At 38.0% G+C, this 22,853-nt stretch overlaps 1 protein-coding gene across 9 annotated transcripts in view; it reads right to left on the reverse strand.

Annotated features, from left to right (window-relative positions):
• The window catches only part of AKAP7 (A-kinase anchoring protein 7), a 106,026-nt gene extending 84,996 nt beyond the window's left edge, over positions 1 to 21,030 (reverse strand). For 2 of the 9 annotated variants that reach the window (XM_074368365.1, XM_074368366.1), the window contains exons 1-3: positions 20,104 to 21,016; positions 15,755 to 15,886; positions 6,473 to 6,612 (exon numbers count right to left, since the gene is read on the reverse strand). In XM_074368365.1, coding sequence (XP_074224466.1) covers positions 6,473 to 6,612; positions 15,755 to 15,886; positions 20,104 to 20,698 — 867 coding nt within the window. In that variant the 5' untranslated portion in view covers positions 20,699 to 21,016. Of the gene's footprint in view, positions 1 to 6,472; positions 6,613 to 15,754; positions 15,887 to 20,103 lie in introns of all 9 variants that reach the window. The other 7 variants (XR_012508617.1, XR_012508616.1, XM_074368360.1 and 4 more) reach the window with 7 other exon arrangements.
• Positions 21,031 to 22,853: the final 1,823 nt, after the last annotated feature.

The raw sequence follows: 22,853 nt of genomic DNA on the forward strand, positions 1-22,853 counted from the left end.
CGCTCATCAGCCTTCCTTTCCCCACCTACTCAAGAGACACAAGAAGAGGAATAATGCCTTTTCCCTCCTCCATTTCCAGTTAGAGACAATTCTAATCAACTACTAAATGTGAGTGCATTGAAAAACAGTTTGAATATGAAATAGTAAACTGAGCAATCCCAAAGAAAAGGGCGCACAGAGAAGCCCAGAGGTGGCTGAACTAGAGAGAAAAGGAAAAGACGGGGCTGGCAAGAGGAGTCCCTCAAAAGACAGCAGAGATAAGAAACAGCTGAATCACGAGCACAGCTGACTGTTCTGATACTAGAGGAGCTGTTTTATCCTGAACAATATTCCCATTATCTGCAAAATGTGATTGGGCCAATCATGAGACGCTGTCCTGGGATCTGACTTCCCACATATCTTTACAATAAATCCGCATCACCCAAAGTACCCTCAGTGTTCCTGTATTCCTTGCAATCTGGAAGAGAGTAACACAGGAAACAGTGTTTTCCTGGTAGGAGGTTACGTAATAATACCTAACACAATATTTCCCAAGGTAAGATGTCACTTCCATGATACCCAACAAAAGAATATCGATAGCCTGATAAATAAAATGCTCCTAACGTAATAGTACACAAAGATCTTTTAGAATCAGTTTCCTCTGCTCTGTATGGATAAAATGAAATTGTGAACTCCCTGAGGGCAACGTCTATTTCTTCTACTCTGCTGTCTCACCTCAGAGCCTGGAAATAATCATAAACACAACATTTCAACAACAGGAACTAACAACAGGACTTTCTTGTATGGTCACTAGTTTCTAGGCACTACTGTGAGCATTTTCCACATATTAGTTCAATGAAGCCTCCCATCAATCCTATGAGGTAGGTACTGGTAATTACCACCGTTAAAATAAATTAAATATAGAAGATTAAAAACAGCCACAGAACTTGAGAAAAGGCTAACGTGCAATACATGAGAAAAGATGAGGGAAATACCTGGAGGAAAAGATCCAGGAGGAGTGAGGAGGAGGAGAAGCAGTCAGAAACCAAGGAGGAGAAGGCACAAGGAATATATTTTCAAGAGGAGACAAGGAGAGGGGCAGAGATGCGGCTACTGACTCAAGAAATGAAACATCGAGGGGAAGAAGACATTTAAAGGAGATTTTAAGGAAGTCGTACTGGATCCTGTGTAATAGAACATATGAGCCCTCACAAAAAAGCCTTTAGTGTAAGTCTAATACTACTCTGCGATGATTTTACATTTGAATTTTTGAGAGTTTTTTCCCAGGGGCAAAGAAGTGCTGAGATTGGCTCGCAGAAACAATGAAGCAGCTCAAGGGAGTCCAGGGTCATGTGGGAAGGGCCCAGCCCACTGTCCAGTGAATCATGGGTGCTCAAGAATGTCAGAACTCAAAACAGTATAACTACATCTTCAAATCTCAGCCGGTAAAAATGGTCATTCTGGCTTAACTGATCATGAAAAAGTGGCTTGCGATGAGAACTTTTTCATACAGAGTGATGCAAATCAAGGGTGCTGGCCTTGCATCAGAAATCCTGGATTTTAACGCCGGGTCTGCTGCAGGTGTAACCCCATACAGGTCACCTAGCCTCACTGAGTCTTGGTTTCTCTAATTATAAAGCATCACCACACTTACAGGGATGTGTTAAAGACCACAGTAGACAAGCTACATGCAAGCTCTACACCATTTGCCTAATATAAGGTATGCAGCACTGCCAAGATTACGAAAATCAGTGGTTCTCTACCCCAAGGGGCATTTGTCAATGCCTGGAGGCATTTTCACTATCACAATTTGGGGGTTGCCACCTGCACTTACTGGGTAGAGTATCTGCATTTTCATAAAAACTTATAGTCTTCATTCTAAGCTCAAATACTAATTATATATAAATTCAGGACACTGCTCAAAAATTTCCATCCAATTGTATACTCATCATTTTAGTGCAATGTCCCACTAACTAGTGCAAAATAGTTTTAGACCATTCGTATCTTTGAATTATCCAGTAGCTTGTAAAATTGCAAATTAAAAACTGTAGAACACTTTGAAGACTGTTTCTCTAAAGGCACACAGTACTTATAACACAAAATTAACCTCAACCTATGAAAATGCTAAAGATAATCTAATCAAGTAATGTATTTCTAACTATGCTTTGATGCTCCAGATTAATTTATATATTCCTTGATACCATCTTTAAATTTTTTAACACTTTTTTATTCCTAATTACATTCTTAAAAGATAAAAAGAAAAAAAGAAAAAACTTCAGAGTCTTCTCTGTATGCCATTTTAAAAAGTACCAGTGTCATTAAAGGCCAAAGGAAACTAATTTTTACAGCCACTGTTTAAAATTCTACAAAGTCATTAAAGCTTATCTGTTATCATAATCCCCTGCCACCGGCACTACTGCACAATGTAGTCTTTTTAAACCTAATATTATAGAGTCATATTTAAACAGGATATGGAAAGAAATTTTTAAAAATAAAAGCTTATTAAAATCTTAAATATTTCATACATTGAGTAATTTCTTTGTATTTAGAGAATAAAAACAGACAGCCATCTGCTAAACCTCACTACTAAGCCATATTTCACATGCCTAAAAATAACACAATAAGAAAATTCATTTTTCTATCTTTTAAGCTTCCAAGTTGATTCAAAGCATACATGAGCTCAAAGAAAATACCTTCAAGTCAGTGCGTGAGGCAGAGCAGTTACAGTCTGGCACACAGGAGGAGGATGTCCTTGACTTCGTCTTTTGACATTATTTTTGGATTTTTTCCTAAGCTGTTACCATACATTATTCCTTAATTTGCTGCCTCATTAAGATTTAATGGAATTATCGCATCAATTTGCTACCTAACTTTTCTACAAAGCTGAATACGCTCATTTTTCTTGCTTCTCCACACCATGAGAAGAACTTGAAAAACTGATGATACCGCGATAACTTGGGAGTAAAGCAGTAAAAAAACCATCCTCAAATAGAAGAATTTTCTGTATCCACCAAGTGCTTAACATACATGATGATATCAAGTACTTTCACAACTACATTTCCCAGAAAGGAACAGAATGCACAAATCTACTTCTGTATTTTCATAAGATCATTAATTTCTCACATTACAAAATGATGAAATGCAGAATTAAATGTAATAAATGTCTAACAAGTGCCTTTTAAAACCCCTAAAAATATCACACTTTTCCATTGGTATAAAAAGATTATCTTACAAAAAAAATTAATACACTCTTAATTATAATCAGCTTCTAACTGGTCCCTTGCATTTTTCAGTGATGACTTACCTTATCGCTCATAAGAAAGCATACAAAACCAACATATGGCTAAATCCACCTAGAACTAATAATGAAACAATTCAAGCCAGTTAAGAAATATTTAGAATTTATTATAACATCACTAAATTTTTTCACCTTTATTTTTATTTTTTTAAACTTTTTTTTATTGAGTTATAGTCACTTTATTTTTATTTTTAAACTAATATGTGACCTGCAGGTAGTGGACAAGCACATACTTTCATATACTTGCAATTAGTATATTTTTATGCAGTCATTCTAATTCATTTTCCAATTTTATTTCTTAAAAATATGAAAAATCATGATTTTCCATTAAGAAAGCACTCCAAACTAAGAATGTGTTTTAAAATCAAAGACCCACGCAAGTCTGAATACTTTCTTCTTTAAAACTAGGTGCCAACAAATAGAGGCCAAAAGTAGAGCAGCTCATTGTCAGTGTGCTAGCTTCCAAAAGCTTGTTTGCAGGTCATTTAATTGGAACTTGGAATACAGTCTCACATTGAAACAACGTTATAAATGCTGCTCCTTTTCCCAGGCCTTCCCACAAAAGCTCATAAGTAGTTTAAAAAGAAAATTCACATCGGATACTTTCAAACAAAAAGGTGTTCATACAAAAGCTATAAAAAGTATTTCCTAATCTTCTCCCATTCCTACTTCTCCCCCACCCCTGGCCCCATATTTGCACCTAAGCGTTCGGTGACCCACAAGTGAGTCTTCTTGAGACAGAAACATTAAATTATTTGGTTTCCACATTACTTGAAACTTGTATTCCCCACTATCACAAGTCACCCCACCCCCTGGAAAGCAAACTGCTTTGAACCTCTATTATAAAAACCGGAACTTGGTATGCCAGAAACGCATCTTCTGCCCCAAAATGACAGTATTTTGTGTGTGTGTGTGTGTGTGTGTGTGTGTGCGCGCGCATCATCTCTTGCCAAGCTCTGTTCTAGGTACTGGGAAAGAGCTGAAAAACTGTGAGGAAGACTAACAAGTGTCAAATTTCAAAGATGAGAAATGACCAAAGGAAAGCCATGAATGTCTTTTTTTTTTTTCCCCGAGGGCAGGGATGGGGGGGTTGACCTAGTCAGGGTGGTCACGGGTAGAGAGGTCTGAGCTGTGATTTTGGCATTAACAAAACCAAAAGGAGAGGAAAGGAAATTCCCAGGCAGAGAAGGCTTTCCCTGGGCAGAGGGAACCTGGTAAGTTCAAGGAAGCCCAGGGGTGCTCTGGCAGGAGGAACGAGGACTGAAAGGGAAAAAGCCAGGCCATGAAAAACCTTGCAGAATATGGCAAAGCCTTTGTCTTTATCCAGGTATCAATGGAGAAATACTGAACTGTATAAATAGAGGACGGGTCCAAATTTGGACTTAGAAAATGACCATTATCATCTCCATTTTACAACTGAATACACTGGAATTACAGAAACTTGGTAACCTGACCTACATCCACAGTGGCGTTTGTGGCCTGACTGGTATCCGAACAAGGCCTGTTGGGCTCCAAAGCCTGTACTCTCCCCTAGTTTCTACATGACCTCCCAGGAGTTGAGAAGCAGAAACAAAGGCTACTGCAGCGTACAGAGTGAAAACCAAGGGTTCTCTCCCATGCCCCTCCTCCCATCTTTGTGGCCTGAATCCTGAACTTAGTGGCAGAAGAAAAGAACCCCTCCACCCTCTTTCCTCTCGGGGCCCCCTTCTGCACATGCCCTATCCCACCATGTCACCCCACCCGCCTGTCTTCGCTGGAGGAGGAAAGAGGCCAGCACAGGGCTGGGAGGGGATGGGGCAGGCTCGGAGGGTGACCCAGGACCAGGGGAGCCAAGAGCAAAGGCATGAAGGGAGCAAGAGAAAATGAAGGGCCTAAGCAAAGCAACTTAGAGACGGGCTCACCAAACATCTACTCTCACAGACTCTGGGGTGAACAATCTCCAGGCAAGAAATCAAGGCATCTCTTCCACCCGAAATCGCATGCCCTTGGGGATGTCACCACCTGCTTCACAGGCAGTTTCCTTAGGACCTGTGAATTCCTGCTCTCTTCTAATTCCCATACGTACATGGGATTCTAAATCTCAGGGAAAACCTGTCCAAGTCACTTACAAGTGTTTTAATGTAATATATAATTGCCGATTATGTTAAACTTTGTTATCACCTAAACACTTTTAAGGGCTATTTTACTGTTAACTCACCACTACGTACCTGTAAAATCAGAGCCTAATTCTTTACTGTATCAAATTCTAGTATCTTGTTTTGCTCGGTAATACAATTTCTCTTTTTATCTTATCTTTTGTCCCCAACTAAACTGTATCTTGTGGTCTAGATATTCCCTAGAATGTCCCAATGGAATTTATTTTTTCTTTGATATATATTTGTTTGGTTTCAATTTTGCTTGCTTTGAGTTTTAAAAATTCATTAGCATTCTGTAGAAACACTCTAGTTAAATAAAGGGAGGAGCAACCTGAAAATGTGTCTGGTTAAGAGATCATAGCTCACAATCAAACAGAAATTCAGATCTAGCTCTTAAATTGGGTCATGATGTAAAAACAGTCAGTCTTCTAAGCGAGGTGTGCTTTCCTGAGGCATTTTAATTCACATCTCACTGCTCTAGAAGCCTTAGACACTGCAGTTTTCTCTCTTAGTCACATATCAGGGTTTCTTATTGTGGTCCAGTTTGCTGGTCCCATTTCCTTTCATTGATGCCACATTAATTTTTCAGATTTTTAATAGATGTCTACCAAGTTTATCATGCTATATTAAGTTGGTACAATGAGTAATTTTTTAAAAAAATTACGTTGCAATAATCATTACCATAAACAGGACCAAACAGCAAGAAATCTCAGTTTTCTTTCCCCACAGAGACTTCAGAATTTTCTTTTTTCTACCTGCTCTCTGCTTCCGAAAGACTCCTTCATTATGATAAACAAACACTTAGAAAGGACCTTGACATGGCACCTGGCAACACATTTTCAAGCAGCTCTTGCAAAATTATTGTTTAAATATGACTGTCTAAATATTATTTTTCAAAGTTACCGTTTAAACATATTCTATACTCCTTGTATGGCCCAGCTACAATGCCACCAAAGACTCTTAAAAACTGAGAGGAAACGGACTTACAAGCATTTAGTATACCATAAAGATAATTTAGAATAAAACTTAGCAAAAATAGTTTTTAAAAAAAAAATAGCACCTCTTTGCTGGTGATCGGAATGGATAGGAAATAATTGGGTTGGTAATCTTTTCGCTTTTTTTCCCTCTTCTTTATTTGATCTTTATTGATCCGTTCATGTTCTTTACTTCTCTCCAAATTTTTTTGAGGTACATCAGTGACTAGAGAAAAAAAGTCAAACAATAATATGTCTAATGCATTTAAACAAAGATAATATAATCAGAAAAGAACAAGCGCTATGTCACAATCATCATTCACAACTGTCACTTTCAAATCTAGAGCAGGAGTTGACAAGCTCTTCTATGAAGGACCTCATAAAAAATATTTTAGGCTTTGCAGATCATATGGTCTTGGTCAAAACTACCCAAGTCTGCCACAGGCAAAACAAGTACAACTGAGTTCCAATAAAACTTTATTTACAAACCAGATAGCCACATCTGGCTCTCGAGCCATGGTGCACAAACCTCTGATCTAGAGCATAATTAACAACAATGCCACAATTCTCATGATGCTACGAAAAATTATATTTTTATCCATCCTGTATATGCATATGTACAACAAAACCACTCACAGCAGTACCACTCTAAGTCTGGTTTGTGGCCAGCGTCACACTACAAGCTATTTGTTGCAAAAACTGAGAATGCTTTACAAACTTTCAGAGCAAATAGGCAAAGTAATATTGTCTGTCAAATCTGTTTCTATTTTGTAGGTCTTTTTCATTAACATCTTTTTGCTAACAATTCCTGTTTTATTGTATCTTACAAAATATCTGTCAGCAACAAATTAAAAAAATTTTTTAAATGATCCTCGACCATAGATAATACTTGGCATGCAACTTTTTAAAGTCATCTTCGGAAGATATTTACAACATCCAACAATTCTAATTACAAAGCTATACCCCCCAGAAATCATTTCCAAATCAGTGTGAAATGCCATTGTCTCTTGTAAAGATTCTATCAGGGGCTTCCATGTGCATGCAAAATGACCACGAAGTGATTTTTCAGACTGTGTCTTCTTGAACAGTAGCTTGTAGAGTACCTCACAGAGACTCTGTAAGAATTCAAATATAATTATATTTTCTGAGGTATGATTTTGGAAAGGGGGAGGGAGGGAGGAAGCACCTTACCTTACATGCAATTCTAGGAGATCGGTTTCATCTTTGGGATCAACTCTAACATACCGCAGTGACCACCTGCACATAGTGCCTTGAGAAGGACTCTGAGAAAAGTCTGAGCTCCCAAGAGCACAAGGCCTGTATGCATCCAGCTAAACTCTTTATTTTGCATGTGATGAAACAGAAGAGTGGAAAAACTTCTAAAAGCTGCCCCATGTCAGAGTCAAGTCTGGGATGTCTAGCCCTTTTAACTCTCTCCTTCTGGTGTACTTTCTACTGCATCAAACTGCTTCTCCAACGCAGTTCTAGATAAGTAGTTACAACTACGTACAAAACAAAAGGACAGATGGAATTGTCCTTATTTCATTGCTCTTTGAAACAGCAATAGTAAAGAATTTTTAAATGAATGTTGCAAATAATATTCTAATGCTAACTTCTAAGAAAAATAGTAGGAAATGTTTAAAATTTAAAAACTAAGGGTTTGTGGAAATAGACATGCTTTCTTTCTAGGACTAACATGTATCTGTGAGTGAGCCCTCGAAGGAGACCTAGAAGACAGGTAAATTAAGAGCAAGGTCACCTGGGTAACAAGTCTGACTGTATCGTTATGGGTTAAGGCAAAATTACCCAATGTGTTCATGCATTCATTTCTCTACTACATTTCTCAGCAATGTGTGTAATGATTAATATGGTTAAAATGCTGGTTTACAGAAACCACATGTTTGAAATATGAATTCTTAGCTTCTTTTATATATGTGACCTTGTCAGAACTTTATACAAAGTTTGTAGCATTCTCGACTGAATTACGAGCATTATACGAATTGCCTCATATGAGGCCACTGGGTTTTATTTTCCATGCAACTTTTTTTAATGTGGCAAATCAAATCAATATGTTGAGCTGCTTATAATTTCAGATATCTAAGCAACAGTCCTACCTTTCACCGTAATAACATGAGCTAAATGTACTAACTTTAAACAGAAGCCACAAAATATGCTAATGAAGGACCATATTTTAAATCCACTTCTAAATACATTTCTAGCCCACCTCCGTCTGCTATAATTGGCACTCAGGAAATGGAATCCAATTTTAATATAACCTGGAACCAGAGTTTCTGGGCTTGAAACCTGGCTCCTTCACTTACTAGCTATGTGATCTCAGATAAGTCACAAATACTCTCTTCACTTCAGTTTCCTCTTCTATAATTTGAGGATATTAATTATAGCTACCTCACAGGAACATTTTTAAAGACTAAGTTAATACACAAAAGCTCTTAGACTACTTCCTGGTGCAAAGTAAGTACTGTTATTAGCTAATATAATTATTAGATATTCCCTAGAGCTAAACATAATTAGGGAAATTTATATCTGTTAAGATCATTTAGGGGAACTTAAAAAGAATCTATTGTTTTTCATCATTAAAACCACTTAAATATTTTCAAAAATGAAGAGCAACCCTGAACAGTTTTTTAAAAAATTAAATATGGAAAATGTATATAACTGTCCTTTGAACTACATTATCTAAAATTTTCTTTTGTTAGGCATCATAAACTGCACAGAGTTTAAAATTATCTGATGAGAGCTGGCCAAAAAAAGGAAAGAATCCTGAGTGTATTCAGTGATGTAGTACAGTTTAATTTGCCCTTGTAAGTAATGTTTGCCTGTTTTGTTTTTTTTTTTATTTCAGTGAGTCCTGCTGATTTATGGTCCACTTGCTAAACACTGAACCCAACATCTCTTTTCTCTTGTTTGCGTATCTTCTTTGCCTTTCATTTGTAGGTTTACTTGTCTGGCCAGAGTATAAAAATCTCTTTTTTCCTTACCAAACTTTATTTCTAACTTTTAAATCATACTCTAAGTTCTAAAATACAATTTGCTATTATACTTTTTATTTAGTTCCTGCGAAAATATAAGGAGCAGAATATTCAAGTAACACCAAGCTTACAATACAAACATTAAAGATCAATGACCTCAGAAGCAAAATGTAGAGAGCTCTGGCCACGTGCCACGGATCTTTCACTGGATTATTTAGAGTAACTTTATTGTTTAGCAAAAAGAACCAAAATTATTTGTTGTAGTAGAGCTTGTAAACCCTTCCCATAAATTTAATCTATTACACTTGTTAATTCTCATAATGATTTCAGGAGCCACTTTAATGTGCTCTAATGAAACTGGTCTTGTTGACAAAGGCTGTAACTCTCTCATACAGGCATCGGGTTTTTTACCTAAAGCACCACAAATGTCATTTTATTAAATTATCTAATTTCCCTAACGTTTTTTTTATTCCCTCAAAAAACTACAAGAGAATAAACTACAGGAGAAATTAACTTAATGAGGTTGTCCATCTGTTATTGTTGGGTGATTGTTTTCACTCGCTGTCAGCCAAAAGGCTGCGCGTGAACTAGATTTTGTTTTGATATTCTTTTCCTTCTTTCCTATTACTTAAGTGGTCAAAATCTTTAAAGTAACCATTCTTCAAACTTCTTAAGTAAACAACTTAGAATATTACCTTCTATATTTCATAGAATTACTCTCTGAATCATCTTCAGAAAATTACTAACTCTTCCTAAAAAAAAATAATTCTACTGCTCTCATCTTCCACGAGGATTAAGTGATGAACTATAAAGCACTCAATGATGTACTGGAAGCATTCAATGACATTACTATAAAATACTGCTCTTAAGGGGCAATTTTTTTACATATTTAATTCAGCAAATACATTTGGACAGAAAATTTTGGTGAGGTTAAATTAATAAAATTTACAAAGGCTAGTTCTGTGCCACCCACTGTTGTAAGGACTTTAGCAAGGAGTGGAATCCTCCCAACAATTTTACGAGACACCCACCATGATTATGCCAACATCAGAGATAATACAAGTGAGCCTAGACGCTTGCTCATAGTACACAGTAAGAAAGTATAGGAGCAAATTTTGAAACTTGACAGCCTGACTTCACAGCTCTCACTTCTAACCACCTGAGTTTAACTCTATTAGTGATCTCTTAGCAGACAGCATCAAGGAAAAAATGAGTTTACCTAGCTCTGTGTTTACTAAATCAATGAAGGTTACATCTTTAAAAGCAAGTTTCTAACCATAATTCAAAATGTTAATTGCATTTTTTCAAGCAAAAAATCAAGACCATTCATAAAATTTGAAGATTAAAGAAAGGAACAAAAAAATGCTCAGAAACTTACTATCTTAACACAATCACTATTAATTTTGGTGACAAATCACATAAAGTATTACACAGTTATAGATCAACAGCATATACAATTTCCCCTACTTTTTTACCTCACATTTTATATAGGAAATGTTCCCTATGACAGTTTTCAGAAATATTATTTTTATAACATGTAACTCCATTAACACGTAATCTAAAGGCACTAGTATAGCTTACTCAACTACTCTCTAATGGACATCTGGGGTTCCCCCCAATATTTTTACTACTCAAAAACACTGTGACACACATTTATGAATAAAGCTTCTCTCCACAAGTAAGACTATGTCCTTATATTGGGAATTCCATGAGTGGCTCTACCCCAGGTATGAACATTGCTGAAGATCCCAACAAACTTCTTTCTAAAAGGACTATGACAATACATTGTTAGAAGCAATGGAGATATGACATCAAAATCATTGAGCATTATTTATAAAAAATATTGCCAATCTGATGTTACAATCGTATTTTAATGTTCATCCTTTTATATTTATAAAGTTACATAACTTCCCATGTATTTGTTTTCTAACTGGATTTTATCTTTTACATCCTTTGCCTTGCACCAATTATTTTTTATTATTTGGGACAAATATTTGACTTAAGTCCTTTCATAATAAAATTTAGAATATGCATTACAGGCTTCCCCAATTAATTACAGAGAGGAAACAGAACACAATTTATCCTTTTTTAAAAATTAACTCAGGATAATCACTTGCTATACCAAGTACTGAGATCTAATCTTTATTTTTCTGTTAAAATACATATTTTTCTGTTAAAAAAAATTTTTTCAGGTAATGTAAGTTTAAATCAGCATTTTAAAATACTTAAGAGTTAAAGTATTTTTTAAAATACAACTTAATAGTATTAGTTAGTAAGTAAGTAACAAAATGATAATTTCCTGTATCTCTAAAATCTGTAATAATTATAAGGTAAGCATTAGAATTCTGTGTAAGTTAAAATAAAGATTGTAATAATTTCAACAGAAGAACTGATTTCCAGTTTTGAGAAGAGACTATTTACTAGAATTTTTTTTAACCTTTTTTACTAGACCCTTCCTAAATAAGTATCTTTCTTAAGTCTAGGAAAGACATGTGACCCCCCTAAAAAAAAACCCTGACTATTTTATTTTGAACCTTGACCTAAGTGTGGTTTCATAGGTAAGGACTGTGATTCTCAAAAGAGAGCAAAATCCATCAAACTGAAGGTCTCCACAAACCTGCACTCTCTGTGGGAAGCACCCTAAGCCCTTCCTATCAGCAGCAGAACAACTCTCCTCTGCAGGCTGCCACTCAGCTTTCAGAGGCAGGGCCCACAGCAACCTCCAACATCTTCTGGATGGTTTACTGGGTTCTAACCAACTGACTAACAATGCTTCCCCTTGTGAGCAGGTCCAGCTGAACAACTCACTAATGTTGGATTCTCTCCCAGAAAACACCCAACCTATAGACCCAAAGGTGTGGCTCAGTTTGTACTGCTTCAACATTTCTAAAAGATTTCTTTTTACATACATTCAGATATTTTATTTCTTATTTATTTATTTATATCCTAATACATTTCATTCTAATATATTTTCCATCAAATTCTAACATAATATTCTAATACATATTCCAACATTTAATTCTAGTATATGGTCTCTTCTCAAAAACAAAACTAACCGAAAAATGTCAAGACCCATTTCCACCAACCAGACCACATGACACCTAATCATGACACTGCACTCACTAGTTGACAATTGAGACACTCTGAGCCAAACGTTTAAGGAGTTTTCTTACTGGCAAGGATTCCCCTTCCCACCATGTTCTTGTCAGCACTACTTCCCTTATTGCTCTGCCAGAGTTTCTATCAGCAAGAATTTCTTGGCAGTTAACTCACAATTTCCACCCACCAAAGGAAACGGAAAGAACTAAAGGCAATAACCAGCTCCTTGAGAATGTCAAGGTTGCTGTCTACCACAGAACCATTCGATTGATTTAATTTCCATGTTACTCAATGGAGGAGAAAGCCATGTTAAGTGCATTCAAGCCACAATTGGATGATCCTATGCCTTAGACAGATAGATATTACCATATCTATCTTAAGGTTTAACAGTTGACAACAAAGATCCAGTTTTTGCACATCTTCTATAAAAATCTTACGTCGCAAAAACTAGTACATAGTTTCTGATTTGCAAAGGATTTAACTTTTGTTGGCCCAGATAACTAAGGGATCAGTTTCACAGGTTTTACAAGCAGCACTTGTACTACTTACACACATTGCCTCTTCTGATCTGTACGGCAACACTACAAGGTAAGCAGGAGGGGATGGTCTACATTTCACAGTCGGAGAAGCCCAGCTCACACGGTTAAGTGTCCCAGGTCCCACGAGTAGAAAATGAAATAGCCAAAACTTAAAATACAAGTTTTCTATTTCTCTCATCCTACCAAACTAGTCACTTGGAGCTTGGAATCTGAAATCGATCTTTCCACAAAAGTAATATACACAATGGTTTGGAGTCTAGATTAACACACAAAGACTTTAGTTCCAAAGTCTGAACTATCAAAAAGCAGTATAGTACTATATAGCTAAAAAATGGACTTCTGTGGACTGACCTGAGCCCCAAACCTACACGGATAACAGCATTTCTTTAGTAAGAAATAAAACACATACTACAGAGAAAAGATCCCTATTCATATGAAGGATTGGCCTAACATCCCAAAGGCCTTCCTCTGAAAAAGCAGCTGTACCTTTCAGAGCAGGAATGGACTGCAGAATCACAGACAACACCCCTCTCCTTCTTTCTGGCCCCAGTGGTCACTGTTTCTCCTCTCCAGTAGAGATACAAGGACACAGTAACTAAGAAAATACTTTCTCTTGGCATTCTGGTGGTATCTCACTCTCATCCATAGTAGAAGCCATTTGTTCATCTATATTGGATACGGGTAGGATATGTGTAAGTCAGAAGCACCTATCGCTGGAACTGTGAGCAAGCTTCATCTCTCATTCCAGTCCAACTTAAGATCACTCCCATGGGAGTGATCCAGAGACTGGGACAGTGACCAGAGGGAAGAAGTGTGGATGGGCAATGCCCACTACAGGCACGTAGGCATTAGTATCCAGAATTTTTAATTATTTTGTATCCAAATTAGGGACAGTAATGAAATCATAAAGAAGTGATTACACTTTAAGGTATACGCATTTTATTTGCTAAAAAGTAAGGAATTAAGAGGAAAGCATAATTCAATCCTCACTATTCTTGCCTCTCATAACTAAAAGGTGTCTTCTATTTGAAAAGTATGCTAATCTTGAAATGAAGGTTTCTCTAATGCCTCTGAAACTCACAAAAGCTGTTTTTGTCTATGGGCCAGCTGCCAAAGAAAAGATGGGATACCCCTGCCCTGACTCAGCAAACACCTCTTCTTTCCTTTTCCCCCTGGATTATGGACTGGGGAAAACTGATTAAAAAGATACCTAGAGAGTGAGTACATTTTAAGCATCTCTCTCCTTACATCTCCCCAAAATATAAATCAAGTTTGCTGTATTGCAAGACAGTGTGATAGAAAGCAGTGTTTCCTGAGACCAGCTGACTATCAAAATCACCTGGGATGTTTAAAAAAAGAAAAAAAGATTCCCTGGACTGACACAAAGGTAGGAAAGGGTACTCTGTACTTTTGTATCACTCCACAGAAAGTTCTGATGATCAGTTAAGCTCAAGGACAGCAGGTGCAGAGAAAAGAACCCTGGGCAGTTCATACTTATCCACCAAGCCTCTACTCTTGCCAAACCTCTAGGAAACCTTCCAGGACACCCTCTACCCCACATCCAGGATAGATGCCTCAGCCCACACATCCCCGCCCCATGGACTCCCACAGCATCCTCTACAGCACTCCTTTTATGGGATTACAGCTGTTAATGTACTGACTCCTCAAGTGAAGCTGTGAGTTTCTTGACAGTCATGTGTTTCAATACTGTCCTGTGTCTCAGTTGTCCCAACATCTGGCACCAGTACCTGGCATTTGTCAGGCATCCAATAAATGTTCATCAAAGAGACAACTAACAAATCAGAAACCACGAATTCTATAACTAGCTCTTTTCAACAGTGTGAAATTACTGAGTTTACTTGAGTTCTCTGAGTCTTATTTGCTCTTCTCAAAAATGAAGAGACAGAACAAGATAATTTCTCATGGCGCCTCCAGTTACAGAACACCACTCAAGATAAAACTGTATCAAATGATAGCAAACTTCTATGTAAGGGCGCAAACAGTGAGTGGCACAGTCAATAAATATTTGTGGAAGACACTGTCGCTTTTCCTTATTTTCCTATTCATAAGTAACCTGGATAACAGGCAAGTCTGTCACATTTTCAGGGGAAGCAGCCCCAGGTAGCATGTACAGTATTGTTTTCACAATGACAAGAAATTCAGATTTAGGTATTTATGTAGTTCCAGTAGTATTTCAATCAAGTAAGCAATGGTTCTGTGAAGTTTGTGGATGCAGCTCTCAAGCACTGGCTCGATCTAATAAACACTTAACTGATTAGAAGTTTAACTGTTTTCAACACTGGTCTGTTAAGCTCCCTGAGAGCAGGGATAACATCTCTCTTGCTCACTGGTGACCCTCCCAATGCCTAGCAGAGAGCCTGGCTCACATCAAATGGCCAGTAAACATCTGTTAGATGAATGCGTACCGCTGAAGTTAGCAGTGGTTCCAGAATAACTAAGGTGGTTATAAACCATGGAATGTTCTGGCCCCTTATTTTCTGAAGTACTTACAAACTACAGAATGATCTGGCCCAAAACTTGAGACATGTCTTAATATTATCTGTGACAGTTTTGACAACAGATTATCAATAGACAATTATTAATGAACAACCCAAAATTAAAAACATGATAAGTACTTAAGGTGAACTAATATATTAAGAAAAAAAATATATATATATACATATCACTAAATTTACTATTTATTGCTTCCAAACAAATATTTATTTAATAAAGTACTTACTTCCAAAATCATCTTTAATATCTACAGTAGCAAATGGCAAATCTACCAGAGAATCCACAGTGTTGGCTTCCAGTTCTTCTGATGGCTCCTTTTTTTTTGACACATTTTCACCCTCACTGGAATTTATTCCTCCTTTAACATCACAAAAAGAAAAGTATATTATTAATTTTTAACTCCTACCCTACACTAAAACAACTCAACTGAATTCAATATAAATTAACATTTGTTAAGAAATAGTAAAACTGGTATTCAAGTATACTATACAACTATTTATATAAATATTATTTATAGAATATTCTACATTTTTATAAATGCATTTTTATGTTAAACAGCTTTAACAATATTTTGAAGCACAGTACTCAACTCAGGGTTAGATGAAGACTGTGTTAATCAATTATCCTCAAGGTGTCTTATGGCTGTATTTTCCTAATTCTAAAACTACGTTTTTGGGTTTTTTTCACATACCTTCTGAACAAGCCAACAAGGTTTTGAGTTTTTTTCATGTTTATTTTTAACAACATCACTTATGCATCCTCATCTGTACAAGTTCTGACTTTTTTTTCTTCATTAAAGACTTCAAATTTCTTTCTCTCCATTATTACATTAACGTTGGAAATTCAGTTAAAAATACATGGCTTAAAATATACTTTTCTGGAAATTCAATGGTTAAAAACCAAAAAGATCTTAATTTCCCTGACATCTTTCCCATGGACATGTACTAACATAAAAGCCACATTTGGTCCTTGTTCTATTTTGCTTTCTTGTTATGGGTAGAACAATCATATGCCTTGTGAGGAGGTTAAGGGGAAAAGTGTGTGTTTAAACTGAAAAAGTTAATTGCTAAATTTATTAGTAGCTGATCTCCCCAGTACAATTACTCTCCATGCTTTTACTGACAGACACAAATGTTGTTTGAACTAGGACTGAATAAAATCCTAGTATACTTATATAATTTCTACTCTATATATTTCCTAAGGGTTAATTTACACTAAAGATATTAATGAAGTCATTTATTTCATTCTGTTGTAATCCTCTAATTTCATACATAAAACCCAAAAAACATATTCCATTAAGAATATGGTTTACACTATTCACAATAGCCAAGATATGGAAGCAACCTAAAAGTCCATCAGCAGATGACTGGATAAAGAAGATGGGGGGGTATATGATGGAATACTACTCAGCCATAAAGAACAATGAAATAATGCCATTTGCAGCAACATGGATGGACCTGGAGATTGTCATACTAAGTGAAGCAAGCCAGGAAGAGAAAGAAAAATATCATATGATATCACTTATATGTGGAATACAAAAAAATGACACAAATGAACTTATTTACAAAGCAGAAACAGACTCACAGATGTAGAAAACAAACTTGTGGATATCAGAAGGGAAAGGGTAGGGTGAAGGGATAAATCAGGAGCTCAGGATTGGCAGATACTAACTACTATATATAAAATAGATAAAGAGCAAGGTCCTATTGTATAGCACAGGGAACTATATTCCATACCTTGTAATAGCCTATAATGAAAAGGTATATATATATATATATATATATGTATATCACTGCTGTACACTAGAAATTAACACAGTGTAAACCAATTATAGTTTAATTAAAAAAAACTTTTTAAAGAATATGGCTTACAACACACAACATAATAAATATCATAATAGGTCACAGTTAACATACATATCCAAAAAACTAAATTTTTATTGCAATTTGAGTGATCTTTACTATTGTTTACACACACCCACTCCCAACACACCTATTTAAAAGCAAAAAATTACAAAACCTTTTTGTTAATTGGTTTTTGTCTATCAATTAGTCATGTTCAATACCAAAACTAAAAAAAAAAATTAATAGTACATTCTTAATAATATTACTATTTATAGTACAGTTCAAACTTTATTAAGTATGAGTGCCTGGCACCAGGTTTTCAATAAATGCTAGTTTACTATGAGTCTAATCATAAACTCACAACTATTTGAAATATGTGAGAATAAGTAAATGATTCCTTTCTATTTTCATGCTTGCACTGGAAAACACAAATGCAGCTAATATTTAAACAAAAGTTTTAATAGATCAATACATATCTCATCTCTTTGGGTACATGCAACTACACAGAAAAAATCATCACTGACCATGTAGTTTATACTTGAAAGCCAGCAACAAAGATTATTTGTGCAATTATATGTGAGCAAAGCTGAATGAAAATCAGAACAAAATGAAATAAACCCAACTTTTGTTTTTTTCTCTATTTTGTTCTTAATCTAAGGACTCAGTAATAAGTTCTAAGTATCTAATGTACAGCATGGTGACTAGCAGTCATAATATTGAATTGCATACTTGAAATTTGTTGAGAGAAGATCTTAAGCATTCTCACTATGTAAGGTAATGGATGTGTTAATTAACTTGATTGTCGTAATCATCTTACAATGTATACTTATATCAAATCATCATGCCATACACTTTAAATGCAATTTTGTCAACTGTACCTCAATAAAGCTGGCGGAGGGAGAAATAAGTGATATGAAATTGGCCCCTTTAACAGTGGTATCTCAATACCAGCTCCGAAGTCCACATGCTACTTGGAACACACATACTGGGTTCTTAGCAATATGTGCAATGGGGAGGGAAGGCTAACTTGTGTGCTCTAATAACACATTTCAAAGCCAAGAGGAAGAATGAAATAACATGACGAATTAAATTTAGTCATTTTTTTAAATGAAAAATGTTCTTAAAATAATTTAATGTTTAGTTTCCCTTGAGCTCAATTATCAACAACAGAGAGCAAGTGGGCAACTCATGTGAACTTTTTAGGACCCAGTAGTTATCTCATCTATTAGATGACAAGACTGTCTACTTAAAACATCTGAATAGTAGAAATGGGAAAAACACAAATATATTTTGAGTATAGCTATAACAGCTTTAGAAATAGTTTATATCCTTTGGCTAATTAACCACTATTACTTTTACAAGAAAACAACTAATGCACACATTTAAAATATACTATAAAACCATATATGAAATATATGCTAATATTCAAACATATGTGCGCTTAAGCAAATGACTTCATCAAAGACCAAAAGAGGAAAAGAAATGGATAGTTTGCCCTTTGTCACACAAAATGCAAGTCTCCTATCTGTACTATAAAGTACAACTTTATTAAGTAAGATTCTCTTCTGTTCACGCCTACTACGTACAAGTAGGCACATTCCCCAAGAACCAGTGCAAAGGGTCAGTCCCATCCACACCAGACCTGGCTTAGCTTCTAACAATAGAAACATCTCACATCTGGAGAAATGTTGAGAGATGTGTGAACGTCAAGTCACCTGGCCTCCATGCTTTGGTTTCCTCATCATAAAAAAAAAAAAAAAAGAGAGAGAGAGAGAACAAAAGTGCAATCCAAATTAGTAGAGAGAAATGGACAAAATAAGTTAATAATATCTGAAAAGGAGTGTAAGACAGTAAACTCCACAAACGTCTTAAAGGTCCGCTATCAGCACCCTCAACTGCAAGGCCACACACTAAAGCAAGGAACTGGGGTGTGAATCCTTCCTCTTTGAGAATGACAATCTCCCGTATGGACCCCTTTATAAATGAGTCTTAAAACCGCCAGCCCTGCAGCCTTCATTATTTCATTCCCCTAACAACTGTAAACATATTTACACCAGTTAACGGCTATTGTTTAACATTTCAACATTCTCAGGCTTTTGATCTCTTTCTATTCGTTTACACTAGAAAAATCGCACAGAAGAGCACTTTTTCTCTAATTTGTGGGCCCTTTCACCGAAAGCCCAACCCCTGGCTCGCTCTACGCATAAAGTTCAGTTCACAGTAAATGCTCACCTAAGCTGGAGATTAATTATGGGCCCTACGACAGATTTGGCGCCAGTTTAAAGAGGTCATTTCTACACCTAGAACAAAGTTCTATGAGGAAACCTGAAGTGGTGGTTCAGGACTTTGTGATGAACTCTAAAAATGGAGCTTGTTCTAGGTCTTCCTGACCACAAAAACACCGTCGGCGCGTGTGTGTTGTCATGAACTTTCTAAAAGTTCCTAAGATCAGAAAAAGAAAGAAAAGTGAAACTTGGGGGGGGGGGGGGAGTCACACCCCAGGCCTCCCGTCGCAACAACTAAAACGCTTGGTTACAAGCAGCGCTGATCACACCAGGGTTCCCGCTTTGAGCCGGGAGAGGAGACCCGGAGCAGAGCGGGCGTGGGGGCGCGCTCCTCGCGCCGAGGGCGCGGGTGGGGCGGAGAGGCCCGGCCCTCCCAGAGGCCGAGCGGGGCCCACGCCCCCGGGCTCCGGTCGCCCCACCCGGCCCGCAAGGCCGCCCGGGCTCACCGGCTCCGGGACGCTCCATAGCGGCGGCGCTGGCGGGCGGCGGGTCCCTGCAGGCGGCAGCGGCGGCGGCCGGGAGCTGCGGCCCGGGGCTGGGCGCGAGGCGGGCGCGGAGGCGGAGGCCGGGGCGGAGCTGGGGCCCGGCAGGCGGCGCGCGGGGGCGGGGTGGGGGACGGCGGCCGGGGCGGGCGGCGGGGGCTCGGGCCGCGGAGAGCGGGCCTGCGGAGGCGCCGAGCCCCCAGAGCCGCAGGCCCCGCAGGAGCTGCATGCCCCGGCCGGGCTCCCGGAGCGAGCGGAAGAGGCCGACCCGATGCGCCGGTGGTACCCGGATTGCGGCGAGCGAGGCGGGCCGCGCGTGGGCAGGGCGGGGGAAGGGGAGCCGTGACCCCTGCGCCGGGGAGAAATGGGGGCTCCTCTCTGCGCCGCGCTGCTCCGCCCCCACCTCCGCCTGCGCCTCGGCTCCCGGGCGGGGCCCCCCTGCCCCCTGGGCAAGACTCGGCTCTTGCCAGTGGGACGGCCTTTCCCGTCCCGCGCTTGGAGGGGTGAGAGTAGGTCCCGGCTGAAAGCCTTCCCTGACTGGGGTCTCCTGAGGACACATGTGTTTAGTTTTGCAAAGAGCTTTCAAAACACAGAGTTCTGATTACAAAATATTTGGAAACGGCAAAATGTACAGGAATGAGATCTTGTGCATCTGTATAATTATTTACCTTGCTTTAAAGGGAAGAAAAGCCAAATTGTGGCAATGTCTCAAATTATTTAACAATGGTTTTATGCCTAGAGATTAAAGTTGCTGCTGGTGTTAGCACATTAAAGCAGGGATCTGAGTGAAATGGGAGAAAAAACAATTTAGTTAATTAAAAAAAAAAAAACCCTTTGACCTTGAATCAGAATTCTACTGGAGTTTTCTTTTAAGTGCAAAAAACTATACAGTAAGTAAATTAGGTGCACCTCTCAACAAATTAATGTGGCATATTTTGCGAATGATAACACTTGCCTTATCTTGAGTGCATCCTAGAATGGAGATGGAAGGGAAACCAACCAGGACCCCTTGAGGCCCTCCTGGGTACAAATCCTTTCCAAGTTCCCCGTTTCTTGTTTGTAAGAAAAAGGCTTCAACCTCCTAGACCTTCCCTGAGTACCAAAGGTAAGGTTCAAACAGTTGCTTTCTGGTTTGTAAGGGAATGCAGAAATGAAGGAGAAGCAAAGAAGAAACGATAGTGCAGCAATTAAGGCAGGATCGTGTTTCCCCTCAAGGAATATACATAACAATAGCAAGTTCTTCTGCAGGAATTAAGGCCCCCACCCAGATGGAAGATGATAACTTAAGGCTGAGCACAAGATTCCTGGAACACCGCCCTGTTACCTCACCACCAACCAGTCAGAAGAAAGTTACCTGTCAGCAGCCCTCATCCTAAAATTTGCCTATGCAACCTCTCCCTGAAAACTATCAAGGAATTTCTGTTTGGCCATACTGTGCTTTGGGCACATGAACTTGTATTCAGTAATAGAAGCAAGGACTTAGGCACAAGCACAACAGTTGGCATAAAGACAGTGCGCGAGAATCATAAATGTTGTAACTCTGGTTAAATAATAGCAAGTTGAGAATTTGGTTTGCACACTCAGAGCAATTATGGGCTGATTAGAGAGGGACAAAGGTTCCCCTACATCTACTCCTTTCTGATGTTGTGCAGGTGAATAAGACAAGTCTTTTTCTTAAGGAGCTGGTCACCTAATAGCAGAAAAGGAAAAATGAGTAACTGTAACAAGTAATAAAGCAAAAGCTGCGAAAAAGGAATCCACCATCAACACTGAAGGGAATCAAAATATGCCACTTTAGCATTAAGGTTATTTTGAGCAGGAGGTAATTGAGAAACAGCAAACACTGGAAGAACTCTCTGCCCTCCCCCTTTCTGCTTAAAAGCTGGTCATAAATTTTACTTTGTGAAGGTGACATAAATTTCCACTTGTAAAGGTTTTTCCTTCCCTTGTACAAGAAGAAGAGAATAGCTCTTCTCTGCATAATAACCCTTACTACACAGCCCTTTTTTACCGTACTTTTCCTAGTCACCACTGGAAGGCAGAGTCTGTTTTAAAGTATTTGTTTTCCCAAGTGAATAGAGGTTATTCCATGAATAATTGTTGAATGAATGAATAAAATGTTATAGCCATCAGATCTGTACTCATATCTGTTTAAAAAAAGAAAGCAACACACCCAGATAAATTTCAAAAAAGAAAACAAGGTCATGGGTAATCTTAACGTCCTAAAGCTTAAAAATTAACCAAAATTAACGTGTAAATCTTGATAGTTAAATGGCCTATTTGCTCATACCAGAACTCCAACCCCTAGTGAAATCCCTCCAAAATACATCTAGGGTTCTACACCGGATCTGACATCACTAATGAATCTTCCAGGCTGCCGCCCTTATCCACCCCCTTATCTCACTGAACTTCACCGATCCCATCTCCTTTCCAGGAAGTCCTCTGTCCTCACCAGACATCAGCTGACTGGTGGTCACTTGGTCATAGCAGATCCTCTCAGTCCTCGGGGTGACAATCTCTTGCAAATGAATAGACCAATTCATTCCCATAAATTACACTGCTTCGTGGATAGTGCACAGTGAGTGATGCCACAGAAGATTATTTGGACCTCTGAGAGTTACAGAATTCATTGAGATAGCATGTTCCTTTTCCTAAAAACAAAATAAAGCCCAAAATGGAGTCGCTTATGCCAAGCCCCATGTCACCAAACAGAG

Source organism: Camelus bactrianus, chromosome 8 (assembly GCF_048773025.1).
Source record: "Camelus bactrianus isolate YW-2024 breed Bactrian camel chromosome 8, ASM4877302v1, whole genome shotgun sequence".
Classification (NCBI taxonomy): domain Eukaryota; kingdom Metazoa; phylum Chordata; class Mammalia; order Artiodactyla; family Camelidae; genus Camelus; species Camelus bactrianus.